The 21087-nt window shown below is 45.5% G+C and overlaps 1 protein-coding gene across 5 annotated transcripts in view; it reads right to left on the bottom strand.

The window, feature by feature from the left end:
• The window catches only part of EVI5L (ecotropic viral integration site 5 like), a 76716-nt gene extending 59921 nt beyond the window's left edge, over positions 1-16795 (bottom strand). Inside the window, exons 1-2 of one of the 5 annotated variants that reach the window (XM_044994847.1) lie at positions 16695-16795; positions 1378-1604 (exon numbers count right to left, since the gene is read on the bottom strand). In XM_044994847.1, coding sequence (XP_044850782.1) covers positions 1378-1559 — 182 coding nt within the window. In that variant the 5' untranslated portion in view covers positions 1560-1604; positions 16695-16795. Of the gene's footprint in view, positions 1-1377; positions 1605-16380; positions 16559-16636 lie in introns of those variants that run through there. The other 4 variants (XM_044994845.1, XM_044994848.1, XM_044994846.1 and 1 more) reach the window with 4 other exon arrangements.
• Between the last annotated feature and the right edge of the window lie 4292 nt (positions 16796-21087).

Raw genomic sequence — 21087 nt, 5'->3', positions numbered from 1 at the left:
AAAACAATATTTACATCCCTATCTCCAACAGGCTGCAGATTACAAGGTGTCAGCAACATTCTTGTACTTTGTTAAAATGCAGCTATTTGCTTGGTTTCCCAGAGAATCATCGACGACTGTTTGTATGGACAGTTGACAAAAGAAGTTCCAGCTGCCATGAGCTAGATTACCATGAGTGTAAACACTAAAGTCTCCCCATTCTAAAAAAAACAAGCTGTGGAAACACCCACATCTCACAGGGAAGTTGATGCCTTCCCTTACCCCTTTGTTTTGGAAACTTGAGCTGAGCAAGACTCTTTACACTTCCAGCATCCAGACCTCTCGTGTTTGGGTCAGATGTTAAAGAACATGTTCACTTGTATTATAAAAACACAGAACCAACAAGGGAATCATTCCCATCAGAAACTGAAGATGAGGCAGATATTAAATTAATCAGGAAATAGGACACCATTGCCTTTATCCTTCCAGAGATCTTTTGTCCCAGGACAAATGCTACAGGCCAATTTTTCTCCTTGGATGCTCAGAGGTAACATCTGCCAACTTTAAGGGGACTCAGGTGCATGTCTCCAAGGGCAGAACTTGGCCCAAACTAATTAAGCATCACAACCCCTCTTTGGGGAAGGTAAGTATTATTATCTCCCATTTTCAAGATGGGTAAAACAAGGCACAGAATGGTGAAATGACTTGCCTCACGCTACAGATTAAGAGGCAGACTGGGAAAAGATGTCCAGCCCCCAGTTTTGTAGATCAGATAATTTGTCTGTTACTATGGACACGATGCACTGTGTGAGGTGGAGGTGTTCTGTAAACAGCTACCCAACTGGAACGACACCTACTATGGAGCAAGTGGTAGGCACCTCAAGATAGAGGAAACATCAGAAAGAATGAGATCCGCTGAACAGAGTAACTCAAGTGATTGGCTGAAATATATCACCTCTAGATCACTGAAGCAAAAGTGACCCAGTTTAGTAAAAACTCTTGGTCACTACCATTTATCTTCTGGCTGTAGGGGGATCTCTGAAGTGATCCGTTGGTGTGGGGGAAGGAAGCTTGCATACACTTGTGACTGACACAGTCTTGTGCTAGTGGCAATTGATGTCTTACTGATAGTCAGGAGTGAGGCTAAGGATGGTATGGGCCTTACAAGCCAAGCTGTCCTTTCACTTGAAGAGGCAATCCCTCCAGGTCAGGGCTGAGACACATTGCTAGAGCACTTTAGCAGTATTGTTCTTTGGTGGTTTCACACTACGGTTCAGATACAGGTGATGATGCATTGCACACTACAGCACATACAGACTCCTTGGATTATAAATTACCACTTATTAGCCTTGGCCTCCTCAGCAACAAGGATACACTAGAACTTTAAGCTTCCCTCACCTGTTCTGCTCCTCCAGCTTTGCCAACAGCTCCAGCTCATCTGGGCTTAGGTTCTCTGAATCTGAGGTGGGGGAGCAGGTGGGCGCAGAGTTGATAGAAGAAAGAGCCTCGTGGGAGGAAGAGTCTGGGCTGACTGCTGGACTTGCCATCTCAGGAAAGCTGAGGGTATCAGGGATGTTCATTCGCAAAATCCACAGGAACACCCTTCAGGAAAGTCAAAGTTTCATCTGGAAGTGAACAAGCAGCATCAATACACATGGACAGCACCAGAGTCTATACAGGAACTCCTCAATTAACGTTGTAGTTATGTTCCTGAAAAATGTGACTTTAAGCGAAACAATGTTAAGTGAATCCAATTTCCCCATAAGAATTAATGTAAATGGGGGGAGGGGTTAGGTTCCAGGGAAATTTTTTTCACCAAGGACACTCTCTCTCCTTACACACACACACACACACACACACACAGAGTTTTAAACAAACAATTTAATACTGGTACACAGTGATGACGACTGTGAAGCTTGGTTGAGGCGGAGTAGTCAGAAGGTGGGATATTTCCCAGGGAATGCCTTACTGCTAAATGAACTAGCAATTGACTGAGCCTTGAAGGGGTAACTCTCACAACACTCTGCAAGGCAGCAGGAAAAGAGGGAGGGCAGACAGAGAGAGACACCCTGTGTGTGAGAGAAAAATGCGCATTTCCCCTTTAAGTAGCTGACCCCAGGCTTAAGTACAATGCCTTGTTAATTAAATCAGTTTGCTGAGACCTGAGACTGCAGCTACTGCCTAGAAGCTCCCTCCCTCCGACATGTGTTCCCCCCCCCCTCCCAGCTCTATGGAAAATGGGGTAAGCAGGGTACAGGAGCAGGGGGGAGGGGGAGACACCCTAACATTAGCCCTCTCTTCTCCCTCCCCACGTACAGCAAGCAGGAGTCTCTGGGAGCAGCTCCAAGACAGAGAGCAGGAGCAGCACAAGGCAGTGGGGGGAGGGACAGCTGCTGCACAGGGAACTTAGTAGAGTGCGGAGCAGTTGGGGGGCTGCTAGTCCACCCTGGTTCTAACCACCCACCAGCTAGCTGCAATGGGCTGCTCTTCCTGCAAGCAATGGACAAAACAGGCGGCTGCCAAATGACGTTAGACGGAAGCATTTCACAACTTTAAACGAGCATGTTCCCTAATTGATCAGCAACTTAACATCGAAACAACGTTAACCCGGATGACTAAGTATTAGGTGAACTGAAAAATACTATTTCTTTGGTTTTTACCATGCAAATACTTGTAATAAAAATATAAAGTGAGCACTGTACATGTTGTATTCTGTGTTGTACTTGAAATCAATATATTTGCAAATGTAGAAAAATCCAAAAATATTTAAATAAACGGTATTCTATTATTGTTTAACAGTGCGATTAATCGCAATTATGATTTTAAATCGCTTGACAGCCCTAATGCTAACCCAACACTGTACTGACTGAAAAGCAGATTATCTTCAACTCAGCACTCCAGGTCTAGTCTCATGCTCCTTTGTTTCCATTAGGAACCGCTCAACTACCCATTGCAGAGATTCATGTCCATGTTGGCCTCATCCAACGCCTTCTGTCATGGTCTCTCCCAGGCCCAAGACTCCAGACTTTGCACCCACTCTTTGCAGTCTTTCACCATAAGGGAGCTTTTAGGGTGAGCTGAAAGGACCACATCTCCAGCAACAAACTGCCCCTTTGTACAGGTTTAATTTTATGTTGTTTAAAAACCAATTTACATAAATTGATGCATAAGCCACGATTAAATTTAAGTCAGTTTAAAGTCTATTAAGATTAACTTAATAATTAATTTAATTAAGCCAAGTCAATAAACCAGATTTAGGGCTTGTCCACACAAAGAGTTATTCTGAAATATCTATTCCTGATTAACTCCATGTGTGGACACCCTTATTCTGGAATAGGAGTGCCTGATTCCAAATTAGTTTCTCTGAATTGGATTAAGCTAATTTGGAATCAGGCAGTCTTAAATCCAGAATAACAATATCCACACATGGAGTTAACCAGGAATAGTTAATCTGCTTTAAATTCTCACCCTATTTTATTCTAGATTATCTTTCACAAATAGATAAAATCCTGAGATTTGAGAGTATTAACTCTTGATGGCACTGGTTTAACTAAATTAGTTTTTTTTTTTAAATCATACTTATAGTTAAACTGGTGCAACTTTGAATATGGACAATGTTTTAGCATCCTGGTAGGACATGGACTCAGAGGGGACAGCACCTCTACTGGTGGACCTAAAGCACTATGGGTTTTCCATAGATGGCTTACACCGAAATACTAACCAGGCCTGACTCCCATTACTTGCAAGATCTGACAAGATTACAGCCCAAGTTCATGTATGGCTGCAGACCGTACTATTTTAGGTACTTAGATGGCTCCCATTACCATGATATCTGAGTGCCCCTCAACAGTTAGCATATTTATCCTAACACTTCTGTGACATAGGATAGTGTTTGCAAGCGAATTTGAATTAGGTTTTTCAAGACAGAGGGAAGTCACATGCAGCTAGTTTATACCCACCCACAGCATTTCTTCCATCTATGGATTTTGTAAATTTAAAATTTTAAAAACCTCAGTCAAGTTTCTCAGAAATGATTTGTTGGAAAGTGACAGACAACAGCAGCCTTAGCTATGAATTAATTTTATTGGTTGCTGTCAGCCTTCAGGTTACTAAAATGTGGTTTAGTTTATGTATTAATACAATATTTTACAGAAGAATTCCTCCCAGGGGAGGGCAAGACTAGAGTGATTGAGACAGAGCAGTCCACAGAGTCTACTTTGTACGTCACAAACATTAGTAGCATGCAGAAGGATATTTCCTCATGCTCACATACGCTTTCTTAAGTTTGATCTCAAGCTGGCAGAGCACTGCACTTTCCAGGGACACAAATGGCTATCCCTTCAACCTGGACCCACTGCTCAGGTATATTTTTAAACCCTCTGTGCTGCTGCTCTTATTCTAAGAAGCTTGCATCAATGTCTCCTGAGTTAACCATTGAGGGCATTCCACACAGGAACCAAGTAAGGTATTTTGACCGCCAAGTGATTGTTAGAGGTTTCCAATGTTGCTCCAACAAGTCTCCCTCATATGAAATCTAAAAGAGTACACTCCACATGTAGTCAACTAACTAAGTGGCCTTTCCTCATGGCATACAGAGTGAAATGTTTTTAAAACTAGCTAGAGTGTGGGGTTGGGATGGTTGGAAGGCAGATGTGTCCACAAGTCAAAGAGGTCTGCAGAATGAAAGAGTTGGAGGAACAGTGTACTAGCCACCACTGGGACAGATGGGGTTGGGTGGGGGGAAATCAGAACAAGGCTCTGACAGGAAAATGCTTTCAGGGCTGCTGTCCCTCTCTCTGACAACTTCTAACAGTCAAGTCTTTGGTAGCCCTGCCATTACAATTCCCCTATCACTTCCTACACCTTTTTAGGAAGAGAATACTCCTGTATCAACACTTTGTGCAGCCTGTGCCTGTATTAACTTTATGGCAAAAGGTACTTGCTGAAACAGGCATTGAAAATCACACATGAAGATCCAAGATGTTAGACTCGGACAGAACTACATAAGGAATGCTAGAGGATCTCATTCTGCCCTACCCTAACCTGCAATTTGGCTACCTCTACCCAATTAGTAGGGTGACCATACATCCCATTTTGGCCAGGACAGTACATTTTTTAAACCTCATCCCGGCCGTCCCAACTTTTTTGGCAAAATTGGGCATTTATCCTGTTTGCTCTTGCCAACTGATCATCAGTGTTGCCAAAAAAGTGGGGTGGGGTGCGGGAGGAGTGACACCAGCAGCCCCTTGCAGGAGGGAGGGCTCAAGAGAGCAGCTTATGCTAGGCCAGTCCCGCACGGGGAGTCTCGGGTCAGCTCCGGGCACAGGGAGAGAGAGGGCTTCAGGCTGGTCCTGCACGGGGAAGCATGGGGAAGGAAGGGGGGCTTCAGGGTGTTCTGTTTTCCCTTTGGGAAAATATGGCCACCCTACCAATTAGGATGAAGAGTCTGGCATACTGAGCTCAACTTGAGAAGACCAATAGAGTATATGAATACCTCAGGAAAGAAAGACATCACAATACTGAAAAGTTTCTGTAAGTACAGCAGGTTCATAATACTGCTTAGGAGTACAGAAGGCAACAAAGGTGCTCAGTATATTGTTCTCATACTGGGGATAAAACACTGAAATAAGGCCAAGGAGGCTCGTATATTACACTGAAGCATCAGGTCTGTAGCACTGAGATGCATCTAAATCAGTGGCAGACCCTGGTGGGCAAAGGGGACCTAAGCATCAATTTCTGCTGAGCACAAACACACATTTAAAGAAAAAAAACAAAAACAAACCCACACACATCAATCTTATTTGCACAGGTGCTGTGCAGCCACAGCTCCCACTGAGTTGAGTGAAAGCTGCAGGTGCTCAGTGCTTCTGAAAATCAGGTCACAAGGCTTTTAGCTTGCATTTATTGTGGAGAACCTTCCAAAAGTGGACCCATACAGGGCTGTTTCCCTGAGACTATAGACAGAGATCTGGTACCTCTCTCCCTGCCCATTGCTTTCCAAACAAGCAGCAAAGTGAAATTAACAAGACTCATCCTAGTTTCATCATGGTTGTTCTAGGCAGCCAGTAAACTGATAATATCAAATTAAAATGTAGGCTGTTGTAGCTGCAAGCAGTGATACTATTTGTGAGGGACAACCATCCTCCTTGTCATCGTTCCCCCTCTTTCCCCCCCCCCCCCAAAAAAAGACCACCACCACCACCGAGGCTAGAGGAAGGATAGAACAGGAGACCCCTCCTTAGTATTTAGGAGACTTTGGAATGTGGGTGGAAGGGGAAAGAAAGTTCATCTCTTCCAGTAGCTTGGGATCTGTGGAGAGTGCAGAAAGCAAGAGGCTTCAAAATGTGGTATGAAAAATAAAGATGTATATTAAATAAATAAATAAATAAATAAATAAATAAATGAGTCCTTGGAAGGACCTCCCCTCATCCTCTCCAGTAGCTGGAAGTGGTGGAGCAGAGCTTCTCAGTAAGGCACTGGTTCTGGACCTAACTGGTGTCTCCATCTTTTGTATCAACCTCTGTCCAGTAATGTGTAGTCCTCTAGAAATCCATCATGCCTTGTCCTAGTTATGATAATAGGGCTGATTAATCAGTGATAAATGATTATGTTGGCTCCTACTAATTTTATAGCTATTTGTCAGCTGCAAACATGTAACGTGCTTCAATTTCTCCCCCTTTCCCTTAATACAGGAAGAGTATGACATGTTCTTATAAATCTCAGCCGCATTTATTTGCTGACACCAGGGCATTACTGTAAAATTACAACTATTATCCACAGACTGGAAGCTCCATGTCTGAAAAACGCAAAGTTAATTTTACCACCATGAACAATGCAGCAGTTCTGCCTGTTTTAACAGACCCAGACACTTTTAAAAGGGAACATTTTCTAGTGCCTATTAAATAAGTGATCTCTTATGCTTTTTGGGTTAATTGAGCATTGTTTCACACCCAGCTCTTCTGAGCATCCCTGTTACAACAGGCAACTGGCAGCTATGTGCAGGTTTGGATGCAAGGAAGAGGCACTGACAAGGTACACTGTAGCAATCAGTGCCACAATCCTGCTTCTCATTCTTAGATCTAAAAAGGTTTCACTGCAAACACGCTTGCTGGGTGTGAAGCATTTGACCATCTCTTCCCTGTCACTATGCAAAAATGCCTCTGCCACTGTACATTTCTCAGTCTTCTTCCGGGGAGGAGCTCAAGGAGCAAATCTAGTTTAACAGCTCCTAATAACAATGGAAATTATACAGGATACCAAGACTCTTCATAATTATACCCACTCATGTTTGTAATCAATTGAACACAAACACCTCTTTCATGTTTCCATATGAACTCTGAATAATCGTGATCACTACACAATTCACTGTTACAAAAATGGGCATTATGCAAGGAGTATGATTAGGTGACAGATTCTAGCACAGTATGTAGCTGGTTATAAATCAGAGGTCAGGACTCATTAGCTAATTGTTTATAACATTAATAAAGTATGTTTTGTTACAGGTAACAACCCTTTGAGAAGGACAGGTATAAGCAGATACCTGCACTGCTCAAAAGGTGTGGTTGAAAAGGCATCACTTTCAGCCTTACAGAATAGTATAAGGTCATAAACAAACAGGAACACATGACAAAGGCAACCTGAAAACCAAATCAATCATGACATTTCAAAAGCTACAGTGCTACATTGGGAATGGCACTGAGCTTGCAGGGCCCTAATTTGATTCCTGGCACAAGATGGTGCCTATTGCTAGTAAGGACAACCTGCAGTAACTACCAGTGGACAAAACAGTAACAGAAATGTTATAAACAGCTCTGAGCTGAGAGGAGAAACAACCAAACCATCCTGAGAAACAGGGTTTTGGAAGACAAGGTATTTTTAATAATTAATATGCCTTATTTACCTGCATCAGGTTTAATTCAATCTCAATGCAAACCAGATGCCATCAGAATAGGAATAAGTGACTGCCAATTGTGAAAGATGCTTGCTTTGGTCTCCTTCAAGAAGGATTAAGTTGTGCTATAATTTTGAACTGACTATCCTAGTCAGGGAGCAGCATTTTATACAGCTTCCAACCCTTCATCAGAAGCAAAGTGGCAGGGCCGGCTCCAGGCACCAGCAAAACAAGCAGGTGCTTGGGGGGGCACATTTCTAGGGGCGGCATTCTGGCACCGGCCATCATAGGTGCTGACTCCGGAGCATGGGGAAAAAGTGCCCCCGCTGTGGCCCCAGCTCGCCTCTGCTCCGCCTCCACCTGCTCCCCATAGCGCGCCACTGCCGCTCAGCTTCTCCTCTCTCCCTCCCAGGCTTGCTGCGCACGAAACAGCTGTTTTGCGCACAGCAAGTCTGGGAGGGAGGAGAAGCAGAGCGGTGGGGCGTTTGGGGGAGGTGGCAGTGGTGGAGCGGAGGTGAGCTGGAGCAAGGAGTGGTTCCTCTACCCCTCGTTACTTCCTGCGTGCCCCCCACCCTAGCTCACCTCCGCTCCGCCTGCTCCCTGAACGCATCGCCGCTCTGCTTCTCTCCCATCCCTCGCCTGAGAGGGAGGGGGGAAGAAGCGAAGTGGCGGAGCGGAGGTGAGCTAGGGTGGGAGGTCGTGGGGACCCCCAGAAAGCAATGGGGGGAGAAATGCAGCACACCTGGGGGAGGAGGCCAGGCTGGGGATTTGGGGAAGGGGTTCGGAAGAGGTGGAGCTGGGGCGGGGCCGGGGGGCATGAAAAAAAAAAGGGGGGGAGCGGCCTAAATTTTTTTTGCTTGGGGCAGCAAAAATCCTAGAGCCGGCCCTGGAAAGTGGGCACACTAAACACACTAAAAACCTGGAACAGCCAGACAGAAAGAGTGGATAAGTAAGACAACACCTCATAATAACTTAAGTTATTTCAGTTTGGAATATAGTGTTACCATATAGGTTAATAGTTCTGAAGTTCAGCAAAGTTTAACCAAAACATTTCAAGTCTAAAGGGCACAGCTACTTGGCCCTAGAGGAAAGATGGGAATTAAATTGTTAACAGAAGTGGCAGCATTAAAAGGGGCTGGTTAGTAATTGTTTTTTTTAAAAAAAAAAGGAAAAACCCCAAGACCTAGATTAAGGTTGAGCAATTCTGCTTCCAACTCCATGATCTGCTTCAGACTGGTCCCGTACAACTGACACTACTACTCTTGCTCCATTGCAGTTACGATTTTCTGTGAATTATTAAATTCTATGCTCAAAAATAATTAAAAGCAGAAGAGCCATACTGAAGACTTCACGGAGCTCTCTGTGAAGTCTTCAATATCATATACAGTGAAAAAGATCACTTCTATGGTTCTGTTGAACTATTCTGTGATGCCTAAGAAATAATAGTCTTGAAGTAAATTTGCATAGATTCAGCCAGCCTATAAAATCTTCCTTAAATTGTTTTGAACAGACCTTATTTTTATATCTCTAGGGAACAAAACACATGTTTTCAGAAGCAAGTGATAGCCTTCACGCAGCGCACAGTCAACTTGTGGAACTCCTTACCTGAGGAGGTTAGGAAGGCTAGGACTATAACAATGTTTAAAAGGGGACTGGATAAATTCATGGTGGCTAAGTCCATAAATGGCTATTAGCCAGAATGGGTAAGAATGGTGTCCCGAGCCTCTGTTCGTCAGAGGTTGGAAATGGATGGCAGGAGAGAGATCACTTGATCATTGCCTGTTAGATTCACTCCCTCTGGGGCACCTGGCATTGGCCACTGTCGGTAGACAGATACTGGGCTAGATGGACCTTTGGTCTGACCCAGTACGGCCTCTCTTATGTTCTTATGTTCTGATAACATGCTTAAAATTCATTGCAATGCCTAGAGTTCTACAGTAACGACATGACCTTTTGCACACAAAAAAATTTCCCTCAAATTTTCCACCATGGCAAGGACATCAGAATTCTATAGCGTGGGGTATGCAAAGATTAAACGGCTACTGGTTTATTCATACCAGTACAGTTAACCATTAGCAGCTACCACCCACAATTCCAGAAGTTAATTTAGTACCTGGTTGAATTATCACATGTTCAGGCAAGGAGAAGGAGAAGAATATATTTAATATAATAAACCCTTCATTTTAGTATGACTGTCCAATCCACATATCTAACATTGCCACAAGTGCTCAAAATAAAATAAAAAAACCCACTTTGTTCTTCCTAGCTCTGAAGTTTACAGCGTCTTAATTTAGCCACTGTACATCATCCAAGATGTAGGCTCTTCTAGGTTGCTGGTTCAAATCCATTTCTGACCATAGTAACCAAAAGTAACAGCCATCTGAAGGCTGTTTAGGGGATTATATGAAATGAGCTGGGGGTCTGTATAGTTCTCAGGAGCCTGGCATTGTATCAAGCCACTATCACATTTGATGCTATGTAAAGGTTTGTAGACAGTCTCAGAGAGGCTAGGGCTGAACAGACAGACAAATTGAACACCCAGCGCTACCTCCAAGGCAGAGGTGAGGTACATTGGTGCAGGCAGCATGTGGCAAAGATTGCCCTTTTATTGTCCTGGGGATAGACAGCGGACTTAAGTCTCAAAGACATTATCAATCTGGCTTCTTCCATGGTAGTAAATTCACTTTAAACAATTCAGGGGGCTAACCTGTAGAGACAGGTCACTCCAGCTACCAGCAGGACACTAATAAGCCCACATTATTGGTCCCCCCCCACACACATCCTATGGGGGAGAGCAGGGCCTGTTATTTATACAGAGGTAGGAGTGATTAAGCTCACCCTCACTATCCTACCAGCATAGTTTTGCAAAAAACAAATCCGTTGCAGAGAAACTAATGTTTCTGATTGCCTTCTATGATGAGAACTGGCTCTGTGGAAATGGGGAAGTGGTGGATGATATATATCTTGACTTTAGCAAAGCTTTTGATACAGTCTCCCACAGTATTCTTGCCAGCAAGTTAAAGAAGTATGGATTGGATGAATGGACTATAAGGTGGATAGAAAGCTGGCTAGATTGTCGGGCTCAACAGGTAGTGATCAATGGCTCGATGTCTAGCTGGCAGCCAGTATCAAGCAGAGTGCTCCAGGGCCAGTTTTGTTCAACTGGTAGATGCACTGGAGGGTAGGGATAGGGTCCAGATTGATCTAGACAACTTGGAAGATTGGGCCAAAAGAAATCTGATGAGGTTCAACAAGGACAACTGCAGAGTCCTGCACTTAGGAAGGAAGATTCCCATGCACTGCTACATGCTGGGGACTGACTGGCTAAGCAGCAGAAAAGGACCTGGGGGATTACAGTGGACAAGCTGGATACGAGTCAGCAGTATGTGCTTGTTGCCAAGAACGCCAACGGCATATTGGGCTGTATTAGTAGGAGCACTGCCAGCAGATCGAGGGAAGCGATTATTCCCCTCTATTCAGCATTGGTGAAGCCAAACCTGGAGTACTGTGTCCAGTTTTGGTCCCACCACTACAGAAAGGATGTGGACAAATTGGAGAGAGTCCAGCGGAGGGCAACAAAAATGATTAGGGGGCTGGGGCACATGACTTACGAGGAGAGGCTGAGGGAACTGGGGTTATTTAGTCTGCAGAAGAGAAGAGTGAGGGGGGATTTGATAGCAGCCTTCAACTACCTGAAGGGGGGTTCCAAAGACGATGAAACTAGGCTGTTCTCAGTGGCGGCAGATGGCAGAACAAGAAGCAATGGTCTCAAGTTGCAGTGGGGGAGGTGTAGGTTGGATATTAGGAAACACTATTTCACTAGGAGGGTGGTGAAACACTGGAATGGGTTACCTAGGGAGATGGTGGAATCCCACCCATAGAGGTTTTTAAGGCCCAGCTTGACAAAGCCCTGGCTGGGATGATTTAGTTGGTGTTGGTCCTGCTTTGAATAGGGGATTTGACTAGATGACCTCTTGAGGTCTCTTCCAACCCTAATATTCTAATGTTCATTTGTTGGCTGGCTCAATAAGGAAGCTACATGCTACTCCAGCCAGGGGTTACAATGTGGGATGCTTGAGGGTGGTGGGAGTCTTAAAAGTGCCATGGGATTCAGACAGGTGGTTTGAGGACTCGTGACACTCTCATTTGGTGGAGTGAATCTGGTTTCTGACCCAGGGGAAAGACAATTCATGTTTGTCATTCACTAGAGTCATTTCACTTTGTAATGAGCCTCAAAACAATATCTAAACAATGGGCAATCTTAAATGCTATATTAAAATCTATATTTCTGCAGAGGGAATACGATGGCAGCCCTAGGTCTGAGTTTTCTTGTTTTTATTGATTTAACCGAGACTGTATCCAGTGTCGAACTGCTCATGCAACAATGCTGATGTCAGACACAGAAGCAGCTCTAGTAATATGACTAAATGTTAGCATTATGACTATGTTAGACTTGCCAGGCAAAAACTCAGTGAACTCTACGGTGCAAGAATCATCTTCACTTCAGTGGGAGTTCTGAGTAACAACATGCCAAAAAGTATGGAAGAGAGGGGAAAAAAAAATTCAGAACACACCATCAGTGTTTTCATTCAAAGCCTTACCACACTAGCCTTGCAAGGTGCTAAAATACCACAGTACAGGCACACTAGAATTATATAGCTAGGACAGCTACTCTGATGGCATAATCCCTATTAATCAAATTGCCCTCAATACCTCCAAACTCCCAAAGTTGTAGGAGGTCTTAGAGGACTGAGTGAACAACAGGTCTTGAACTCTAAAGCCCAAAGGTTTTCTCTTCAGGGCAGCAGCAAGATGCATTGGTTCAAACAGCATGTGGCAAAGCTAAATTGAATTGGTGCTGTAAAAACTGTCCTTTAAGGCAACCACCTAAGTAGCCAATGAACAGTCTACCACCTAATACTCTCTGATTCCAAAGTCTTTTCCTCCCAATTTCATTCTGCACAATTCATTTTCAACACAGATCGTCAGTCTTTGTATGTATGCAAAGATTTCATTGTGCTAAGCATCTCACAAGTATAGGCAATCCAATTTCAATAAGTTTCCTGGCATGACAAATTATAAGTGTTGCCAGAGTCAATACATCAGGACTCCACATATAGGTCAGTTTAGAAAGAACACCTTTAAATATACATTTTATAACATTAGAATGATGTAATGTTGCTAGTATGCTTCAGAAAAACCTCAAGGTTATGAGGAAGCCTTAGTTCTCAGTCTTTGGCTGCCAGTATTTACCAAAGAATCTATTACTCCTAAGCACACCTATAAAGTCCCATTGAGATCAATGTCACAAGCAACCCGGGACTTGATTACTTTATTACTAAATGTGAAAGTAAATAATGCTTTAAAGTTTCTTTAGCCTCCTTTGAAAATCCGAAACTTAAATGTTATTGGGTTTTTCTGGAGGGTTGGGGACTTTTTTTGATGCGTGAAATTTTCAGCACACTTTTCTGAAGTTTTCTAAAACAAAAATGTTGCCATCAGAGGAATTCACAAATGGACATACAAGATTCAACTACTAAGCAGAAAAACAATTTTGTTTCAAATATGAAGTTGTTTTTCCATTGGAGATGCCACTGCAAAACCAGGTCCATTCATAATTTACAACTGGCAAGGACTTTGTCAACAGTATGTATGTCATGTATTAGATTGATGTGACTTCATATCTTGGCTGTTATACTCTGAGTATCAATAAGTATATTAATGTGAAAAAAAATAAAGCATAGTGAAGAGAAACTCCACAGCCATGGATCAAAAATTTCCCTCTTCTGCTCACTAGTCCAGGAAGGATATCTGGAAGCATTAACTGATCCTGGAAACCTTGATATCAGTTGACCAAAAAAAGTCACATCATTCAAATTCTCTTTTCTTTCCACTTCAATTTTGACATGATTTCAGCAGCTGACATCTCATAATCTCCAATGTCAGCGGTTCACTGTTACACTACTTGAAGGCTGAGACACCAAGCTACTTTCAAATGGTAAATGGCACCAGTTTCTAACTGCTAAGGCCCTATCTATTTTACAGAAGTTAGTACTCATTTTTTTGCAACTGTATATGAATTAATGTAGGCTAGCCTCTGGCAGTTTTACTACATCGGCTAAGCTTGCTGGAGGTGACCACACTACGGAAAAGATACCTTAGGCCTTTTCTACAAGAACAATTAGTTTGCAGCAAACTGAAATGGTAAGCTATTGGCCTAAAGCACTCTAACCACTCCAACACTGACAGACTGTGGCAGGCTAGCATGGGCCAGATTCATAGCCCATTTTACCACAAACAAATTGTTTACACTAAGAGCTCGTCTACACAAATAGCCTGCCAGCTGCCAACATCATTTTATGCACTGTTCATGGGATCTGCCCACAGCAAGTCTGAGCAATAGTTTTCAAAGCCATGCTGGCAGTGGAGGATTGTCTACACTAGGGCTCTCAACACTGTTAGCACTGATGGAGGTGAACGTCCAATGCCATAGTCAAAGTTCAGAGTGAGCTTTTGTGAAAGAGTGGTAAAACTGCTTAAAGCCCCATCTACCCGAATGCTTGTGTCACTGCTAAAAACAGGTACCAGCTTTCCAAGTGCAGATGCACCCTAAAGTCAAGTGGAGAATGACAACACAGGATGGTGATCAAAATAATTTGATTTTTTTAAAAGGTCCCAATAAGTTGCAACTAAGGCTAACAACAAATGTTTTATATCCTTGAGAAGTTTTCCATTGGTACCTAGTCTGGTGATATGCAAGATCTCAGACTAGCAGTGCTTTCTTTGCATTGATCCAGAACTGACTACAGCAAGTCCCATGGACACCAAAATCAACCTAATTTTCATTTCCTGCAAGCAACCTACTAAGCAGCTAACAAACATCTGGGCCATTTTGAGGCATTTTCTTTCAGAAATACTCTACAAGCAAATCAGTCACAGCAGATATCTTCCTTTTCGTAATTTAGCCATTTTGGGCATACTGAATAGAGAAATTTTAAACCCAAAGAGTGGAGCATTTAACAGCATTTTGGCAACCTTTCATTCAAAGGTAGTCAGTTGGCAGTGTATTTTTTTTTAAAGTTATATCAAGAGGGTCAAGCTGTGTCCAAGGTTTCTACACCGGTTACTAAATCCCACTAAAAATGAACACAATGGGCACAATAACAAACCTTCAGCTATAGAACAATTCAGTGGATGCTGCCATTACACCTGCCAAGTGGTATCCTTTTAGACCAGAGGTTCTCAACCTTTTTCTTTCTGAGCCCCCACCCCCAACACAATATAAAAACTCCATGGCCCACTTGTGCCATAATAACTGGTTTTCTGCATATAACAGCCAGGGCCGGCATCAGGGGGTAGCAAGCAGGGCAACTGCCTGGGGCCCCCTGCCTCAGGGGTTCCCACGAAATCACGTTGCTTAGGCTTCAGCGTTCTGTCCTCAGTCCCAGAGAGTCTAATGCTGGCCCTGCTTGGAGGCCCCTCTGAAATCTGCTTGAGGCACCCTAGGGAACCCTAGACCGTTGGTTGAGAACTACTGAGTTAGACCTTGAGACAACTCCTCATGTCTGTGCTCGGCTCGGCAAAGCCATCAACTAAAGGATTTTGGATACTGGCCTAACAGCCCAAAAAAGGAGCAAGGCCCGCCCAACAGCTAGAACTGGGGAGTGAATATCTCAGTTTCAGCAGCAGATACCATTTCAGAAAAGGATGCAAGGGGAGGGCTCCTTCTAGAACAGACCAAGTCACCCTGGCCTAGATTTACATATTTTTAACCCAGAAGATGGTAGCTTCTGGGACTGGGACACAGAGACAAATGAAAACCTCATATCACAGAGACACATCTTCAGTGGCCAGAAGCTAGTGATGTGCCAGCTCCTACCATCTTTTCCCTGGAAACAGAGGGGATCTGGCACTCTCCTCTCCTTATGCCCATCTCACAGGGATATGAGGGCTGTGGGCAGATTCACCACCACCACCACCTCTTGGGATGGGTGTAACACTGTGCCTGGGGGAACAGGGCGTATGTGAAATCCTCCTGGTGGGTGGGGGAAAAGGAGGGCACTAGGGAACAGGGAGTATCCATGTCTCTGGGCAAGTGACCAGACACTCCCTAGAGGGGAGGGCATGTCATGGGAGGGGGTTACAGAGGCCACTCACCTAGCTGGGAGAGGAGGGAGAACCCAATGCAGGAGGGGCTGGGTGAATCACTCCTATCCCAGTCGGGGCTGAGCGAAGGAACAGGCCCCGCTGGTTGGGAGGGGGCCTGCCTTGGCTGGGGGCGGCAGGTGGAGTCTGGGAGCAGACACCCCCCTCCATCTTTCTGACAGGGGTTGGGGGGGGGGGGGAGGTGGCCGGACCCAATCAGACTAGAGCGGGGGGCGGGGTAGCAGGCACCCCGCCGGGGTGGGTGGGGCCCCGCACACACAGGGATCAGGGGGTCTGGATGGGGGAAGGGCACTGGGAACCAGCCGCCCCCGGGCTGGGGGGAAGCCCCCGGCTGCTCCTCCTACCTGTGCGGCGCTGCCATAGCGGCTCCCCAGCCGCCTCCTCAGGGGGGCGGGGGACCGAACCCCGCGGGCCCGGCCTTCTCTCCCCGAGTCACCACATGAAGAGGGGCGGGGGCGCCGGGCACCGCAGCTGCCATGAAACCGCCACCTCCCCCGCCGGCTGCCCGGACCAGACGGACTGACTGACAGGCGGCTCCGCCCTCCTCCCCGCCCCACTGACCAACCCCGCCCCGAGAAAGTACACTCAGAGCCCGCCTACCGAGCCACATCCTCCAATCGGAGCTCAGGGCTGACAACCGGACCGTATCCGCACCCACCAGCAGCCGGAGAGGGAATGAACTGCGGATCCGAGAGGGGAAGGAGGGCGTGGGGGCGGGGATATAAGCCACGCCTATTAAACGATTAACCAATAGACACCGAGGATAGTTAATGGACAAGACTTCCCACCTACTACGTTGAAAAAGACGTTGAATGGCAGGATACAGGGAGCGGGACTCCCCTTGTTCCAGAGACCAATAGGAATCGCAAGAGGAATTGACAGACAGGTCTCTTCACCTATCAAGTGCAGAAAAGCTTTGGCGTGCCATGCTCTGTGATGGAAGACAATAATCCCCACCTCTTGCTCCCAGGGCCAATACGTTAGCAGTCTAGTTTTGATTGACAGGTACCCAAACTGATCAGTTACAGGGAGGTTTCGGAGTGGTAGCTCGGCAAACCAATGGATTGTGAAGCGTGAGCTGTCCCGGTCTGTCGCTGACCTCTGAGCTGGGGAAGAGTCTAATTGGTAGCGAGCGGGAGACGGACAAGGGTCTCAACCTATGGGGCATCGAGTAGCTTAAGTCACGTTGCTGAAGGGAATTTTGCCTTGCCTTAGTTACCTTTCACCAGGCGGTAAAGGGAAATCGTGTCTTACTAATCTATTAGAGTTCTTTGAAGGGGTCAACAAACGTGTGGACAAGGGGGATCCGGTGGACATAGTGTACTTAGATTTCCAGAAAGCCTTTGACAAGGTCCCTCACCAAAGGCTCTTACGTAAATTAAGCTGTCATGGGATAAAAGGGAAGGACCTTTCATGGATTGAGAACTGGTTAAAGGACAGGGAACAAAGGGTAGGAATTAATGGTAAATTCTCAGAATGGAGAGGGGTAACTAGTGGTGTTCCCCAGATGTCAGTCCTAGGACCAATCCTATTCAATTTATTCATAAATGATCTGGAGAAAGGGGTAAACAGTGAGGTGGCAAAGTTTGCAGATGATACTAAACTGCTCAAGATAGTTAAGACCAAAGCAGATTGTGAAGAACTTCAAAAAGATCTCACAAAACTAAGTGATTGGGCAACAAAATGGCAAATGAAATTTAATGTGGATAAATGTAAAGTAATGCACATTGGAAAAAATAACCCCAACTATACATACAACATGATGGGGGCTAATTTAGCTACAACGAGTCAGGAAAAAGATCTTGGAGTCATCGTGGATAGTTCTCTGAAGATGTCCACGCAGTGTGCAGAGGCGGTCAAAAAAGCAAACAGGATGTTAGGAATCATTAAAAAGGGGATAGAAAATAAGACTGAGAATATATTATTGCCCTTATATAAATCCATGGTACGCCCACATCTTGAATACTGTGTACTGATGTGGTCTCCTCACCTCAAAAAAGATATTCTAGCACTAGAAAAGGTTCAGAAAAGGGCAACTGAAATGATTAGGGGTTTGGAGAGGGTCCCATACGAGGAAAGATTAAAAAGACTAGGACTCTTCAGCTTGGAAAAGAGAAGACTAAGGGGTGATATGATAGAGGTATATAAAATCATGAGTGATGTCGAGAAAGTGGATAAGGAAAAGTTATTTACTTATTCCCGTAATACAATTAATTATGGGAATTAATAGGCAGCAGGTTTAAAACAAATAAAAGGAAGTTCTTCTTCACGCAGCGAACAGTCAACTTGTGGAACTCCTTACCTGAGGAGGTTGTGAAGGCTAGGACTATAACAATGTTTAAAAGGGGACTGGATAAATTCATAGTGGCTAAGTCCATAAATGGCTATTAGCTAGGATGGGTAAGAATGGTGTCCCTAGCCTCTGTTCGTCAGAGGATGGAGATGGATGGGCTGGTAGGGGGTTTCCAGAGAGCATTGGGGGAGGGGGCTCTGAGGGGTGGCAGGGGGTTAGGGAGCAATGGGGGAGGGGGCCTGAGAGATGGCAGGGGAGCATTGTGGGAGGGGGCTCTGAGGGGTGGCAGGGGAGCTTTGGGGGAGGTGGCCCTGAGGGGTGGTGGGGGTTCCCAGAGAACGTGGGGGATCCCCAAGGAGCCCATAGGGGGTTGGATCAGGAGTGTCAGGGCCCCAAGCATTTCCTCAGCCCTTTCTCTCCTGACACAACCTTAATTCTGCCCTTTAACTAGCAACAGTTGGTCAATTTATAGACTTATAGACAGCCTCCCAACCTGAAGCAAATACTCACCAGCAACCGCACACCATACAACATAAACACTAACCCAGGAACCTATCCTTGCAACAAAGCCCGATGCCAGCTCTGTCCACATATCTATTCAGGTGACACCATAATAGGACCTAATCACATCAGCCACACCATCTGGGGCTCATTCATCTGCACATCTACCAACGTGATATATTCCATCATGTGCCAGCAATGCCCCTCTGCCATGTACATTGGCCAAACCAGACAGAATAAAACAATACGCAAAAGAATAAATGGACACAAATCTGACATTAGGAATCATAACATTCAAAAACCAGTGCGAGAACACTTCAACCTCTCTAACCACTCAGTGACAGACTTGAAGGTGGCAATTTTGCAACAAAAAAACTTCAAAAACAGACTCTAAAGAGAGACTGCTGAACTCGAATTAATATACAAATTAGATACAATTAAGTTAGGCTTAAACAGAGACTGGGAATGGTTGGGTCATTACACTAATTGAATCTATTTCCCTATGTTAAGTTCTCCTCACACCTTCTATGGGTCATCTTAATTATCACTTCAAAAGGTTTTTTTTCTCCTGCTGATGCTAGCTCATCTCAATTGATTAGACTCTTCCTGTTGGTGTGCATACTTCCACCTTTTCATGTTCTCTGTATGTATAAATATCTCCTGTCTGTGTGTTCCATTCTATGCATCCGAAGAAGTGAGCTGTAGCTCACGGAAGCTCATGCTGAAATAAATTTGTTAGTCTCTAAGGTGCCACAAGTACTCCTGTTCTTTTTGCGGATACAGACTAACATGGCTGCTACTCTGAAAGTTGGTCAGTTGTGAGGCATGGTATGTATGAGCTTAAATTGCACCCCCTTCCATTGCCCTGAAACTTCACAGCCCTTAGACCCGTCGCTGGCCCCCTTTTGGCTCATTATGTCTCAGCCCATCAGCAGAACGTGTCCCCCTAGGAATGGGGCAATGTAGAGCACACAAAGATTCTGCTGCACTGAATGAATGGACAGGACTCCTGCTACTGTGTGGGGGTGGACAACAGAGACAGTGACACTGACAGCGTGGCTGAGAGCCAGGTAACACTGCAAAATTAGAGAGAAAAAAGTGTGGTGTTGCCAAGGCAATAGGGTGTGACACAGGAGACCTGGATTTACTTCCTGGCTTTGCCACCATCTTCTGTCACCTTGAACAAGTCTTTTATTTCTTCAGGTGGCTCAATTGCTCATCCGAAACTTTGGGATGATCATGGTAGTTCCCCCAAGTGTTGTGATACTTCCCAGAGTGTTACAGGTGGACAATTAAACCACAGGGAGAATAAGCAAAATTGGGTACCCTGATTTCACACGTGATGAATGATGGAATTTTGGTATTTTTTTTTATGATTCCTATGTGTGCCTTCATTTCCTTTATGCTTTGCATTGCGGTGCAAGGAATATGTAAAGGGTTGTAGTGAGGCAGTGTGGCTCCCCACCGCCCCAGAGGGTGCTGAGCCCATCTGGAGGCTGGAGTGGGCGGAGCTAGGGAGCTCTGAGCCCGCTCCTCAGCAGGTCAGGCAGTGACCCGGAAGTATAAAGGCTCGCCCTCAGAGCTCAGTAAGGCCCCAGCTGCTGAAGAGGCCAGATGTCTCCAGTCTAGCCCGTGACTGGGAAACCCCTGCGGCCCAAGCTGCAGGCCAGGACTGGCCTGACTTGCCCTACACTCGCTACCTGGAGGAGTTTCTGGGCCTGCCACTTGCCCACTACCCAGAGGAACCTATGGTGCTGGACCCCCCAGAGGACACCACCCAGACCCAGGTACTAACCGAGGGGGAGTCTGGAAGTAGCCCAGTGGAGCCTCATCTGGCTGCAGCACTGCCAGAGCCCATGTCAGTGTGTTGCGGCCAGGATCTCCACTGACTAAGTAGCGGGTCTTCTGCTGTTGCTAGGGCCCCGGGCTGGGACACAGTGGAGTGGGAGGGCCTGCATCCTCCCTGCCACCCAACTCGTGGGTGGCAGTCTCCCCCTCTCTCAGGCCTTTGGAGGCTTGGGGCCTACTATTGTTGCTCAGCCCTGCCTGAGGGCCTGAATTCTGACTCTGTGCTGCCCCGCCCTGACCTAGGGCCTGGGCTTGCTACTAATTGTACTATTGTTGCTCAGCTCGGCCCAAGGGCCTGAGCTCCAGACTCTTCACTGCCCCGCCCTGAGCCAGGGCCTGGGCTTACGGTGTTTGTTCCTGTACTGCAAGGGCTGCCGAGGAAGACCCCCGTGAACAGACTAATTCCCCA

This window comes from Mauremys mutica, chromosome 20 (genome assembly GCF_020497125.1).
Source record: "Mauremys mutica isolate MM-2020 ecotype Southern chromosome 20, ASM2049712v1, whole genome shotgun sequence".
NCBI lineage: Eukaryota > Metazoa > Chordata > Testudines > Geoemydidae > Mauremys > Mauremys mutica.
Note: the sequence above shows the minus strand (reverse complement) of the source record. Positions and strands in the feature narration are given on the sequence as shown.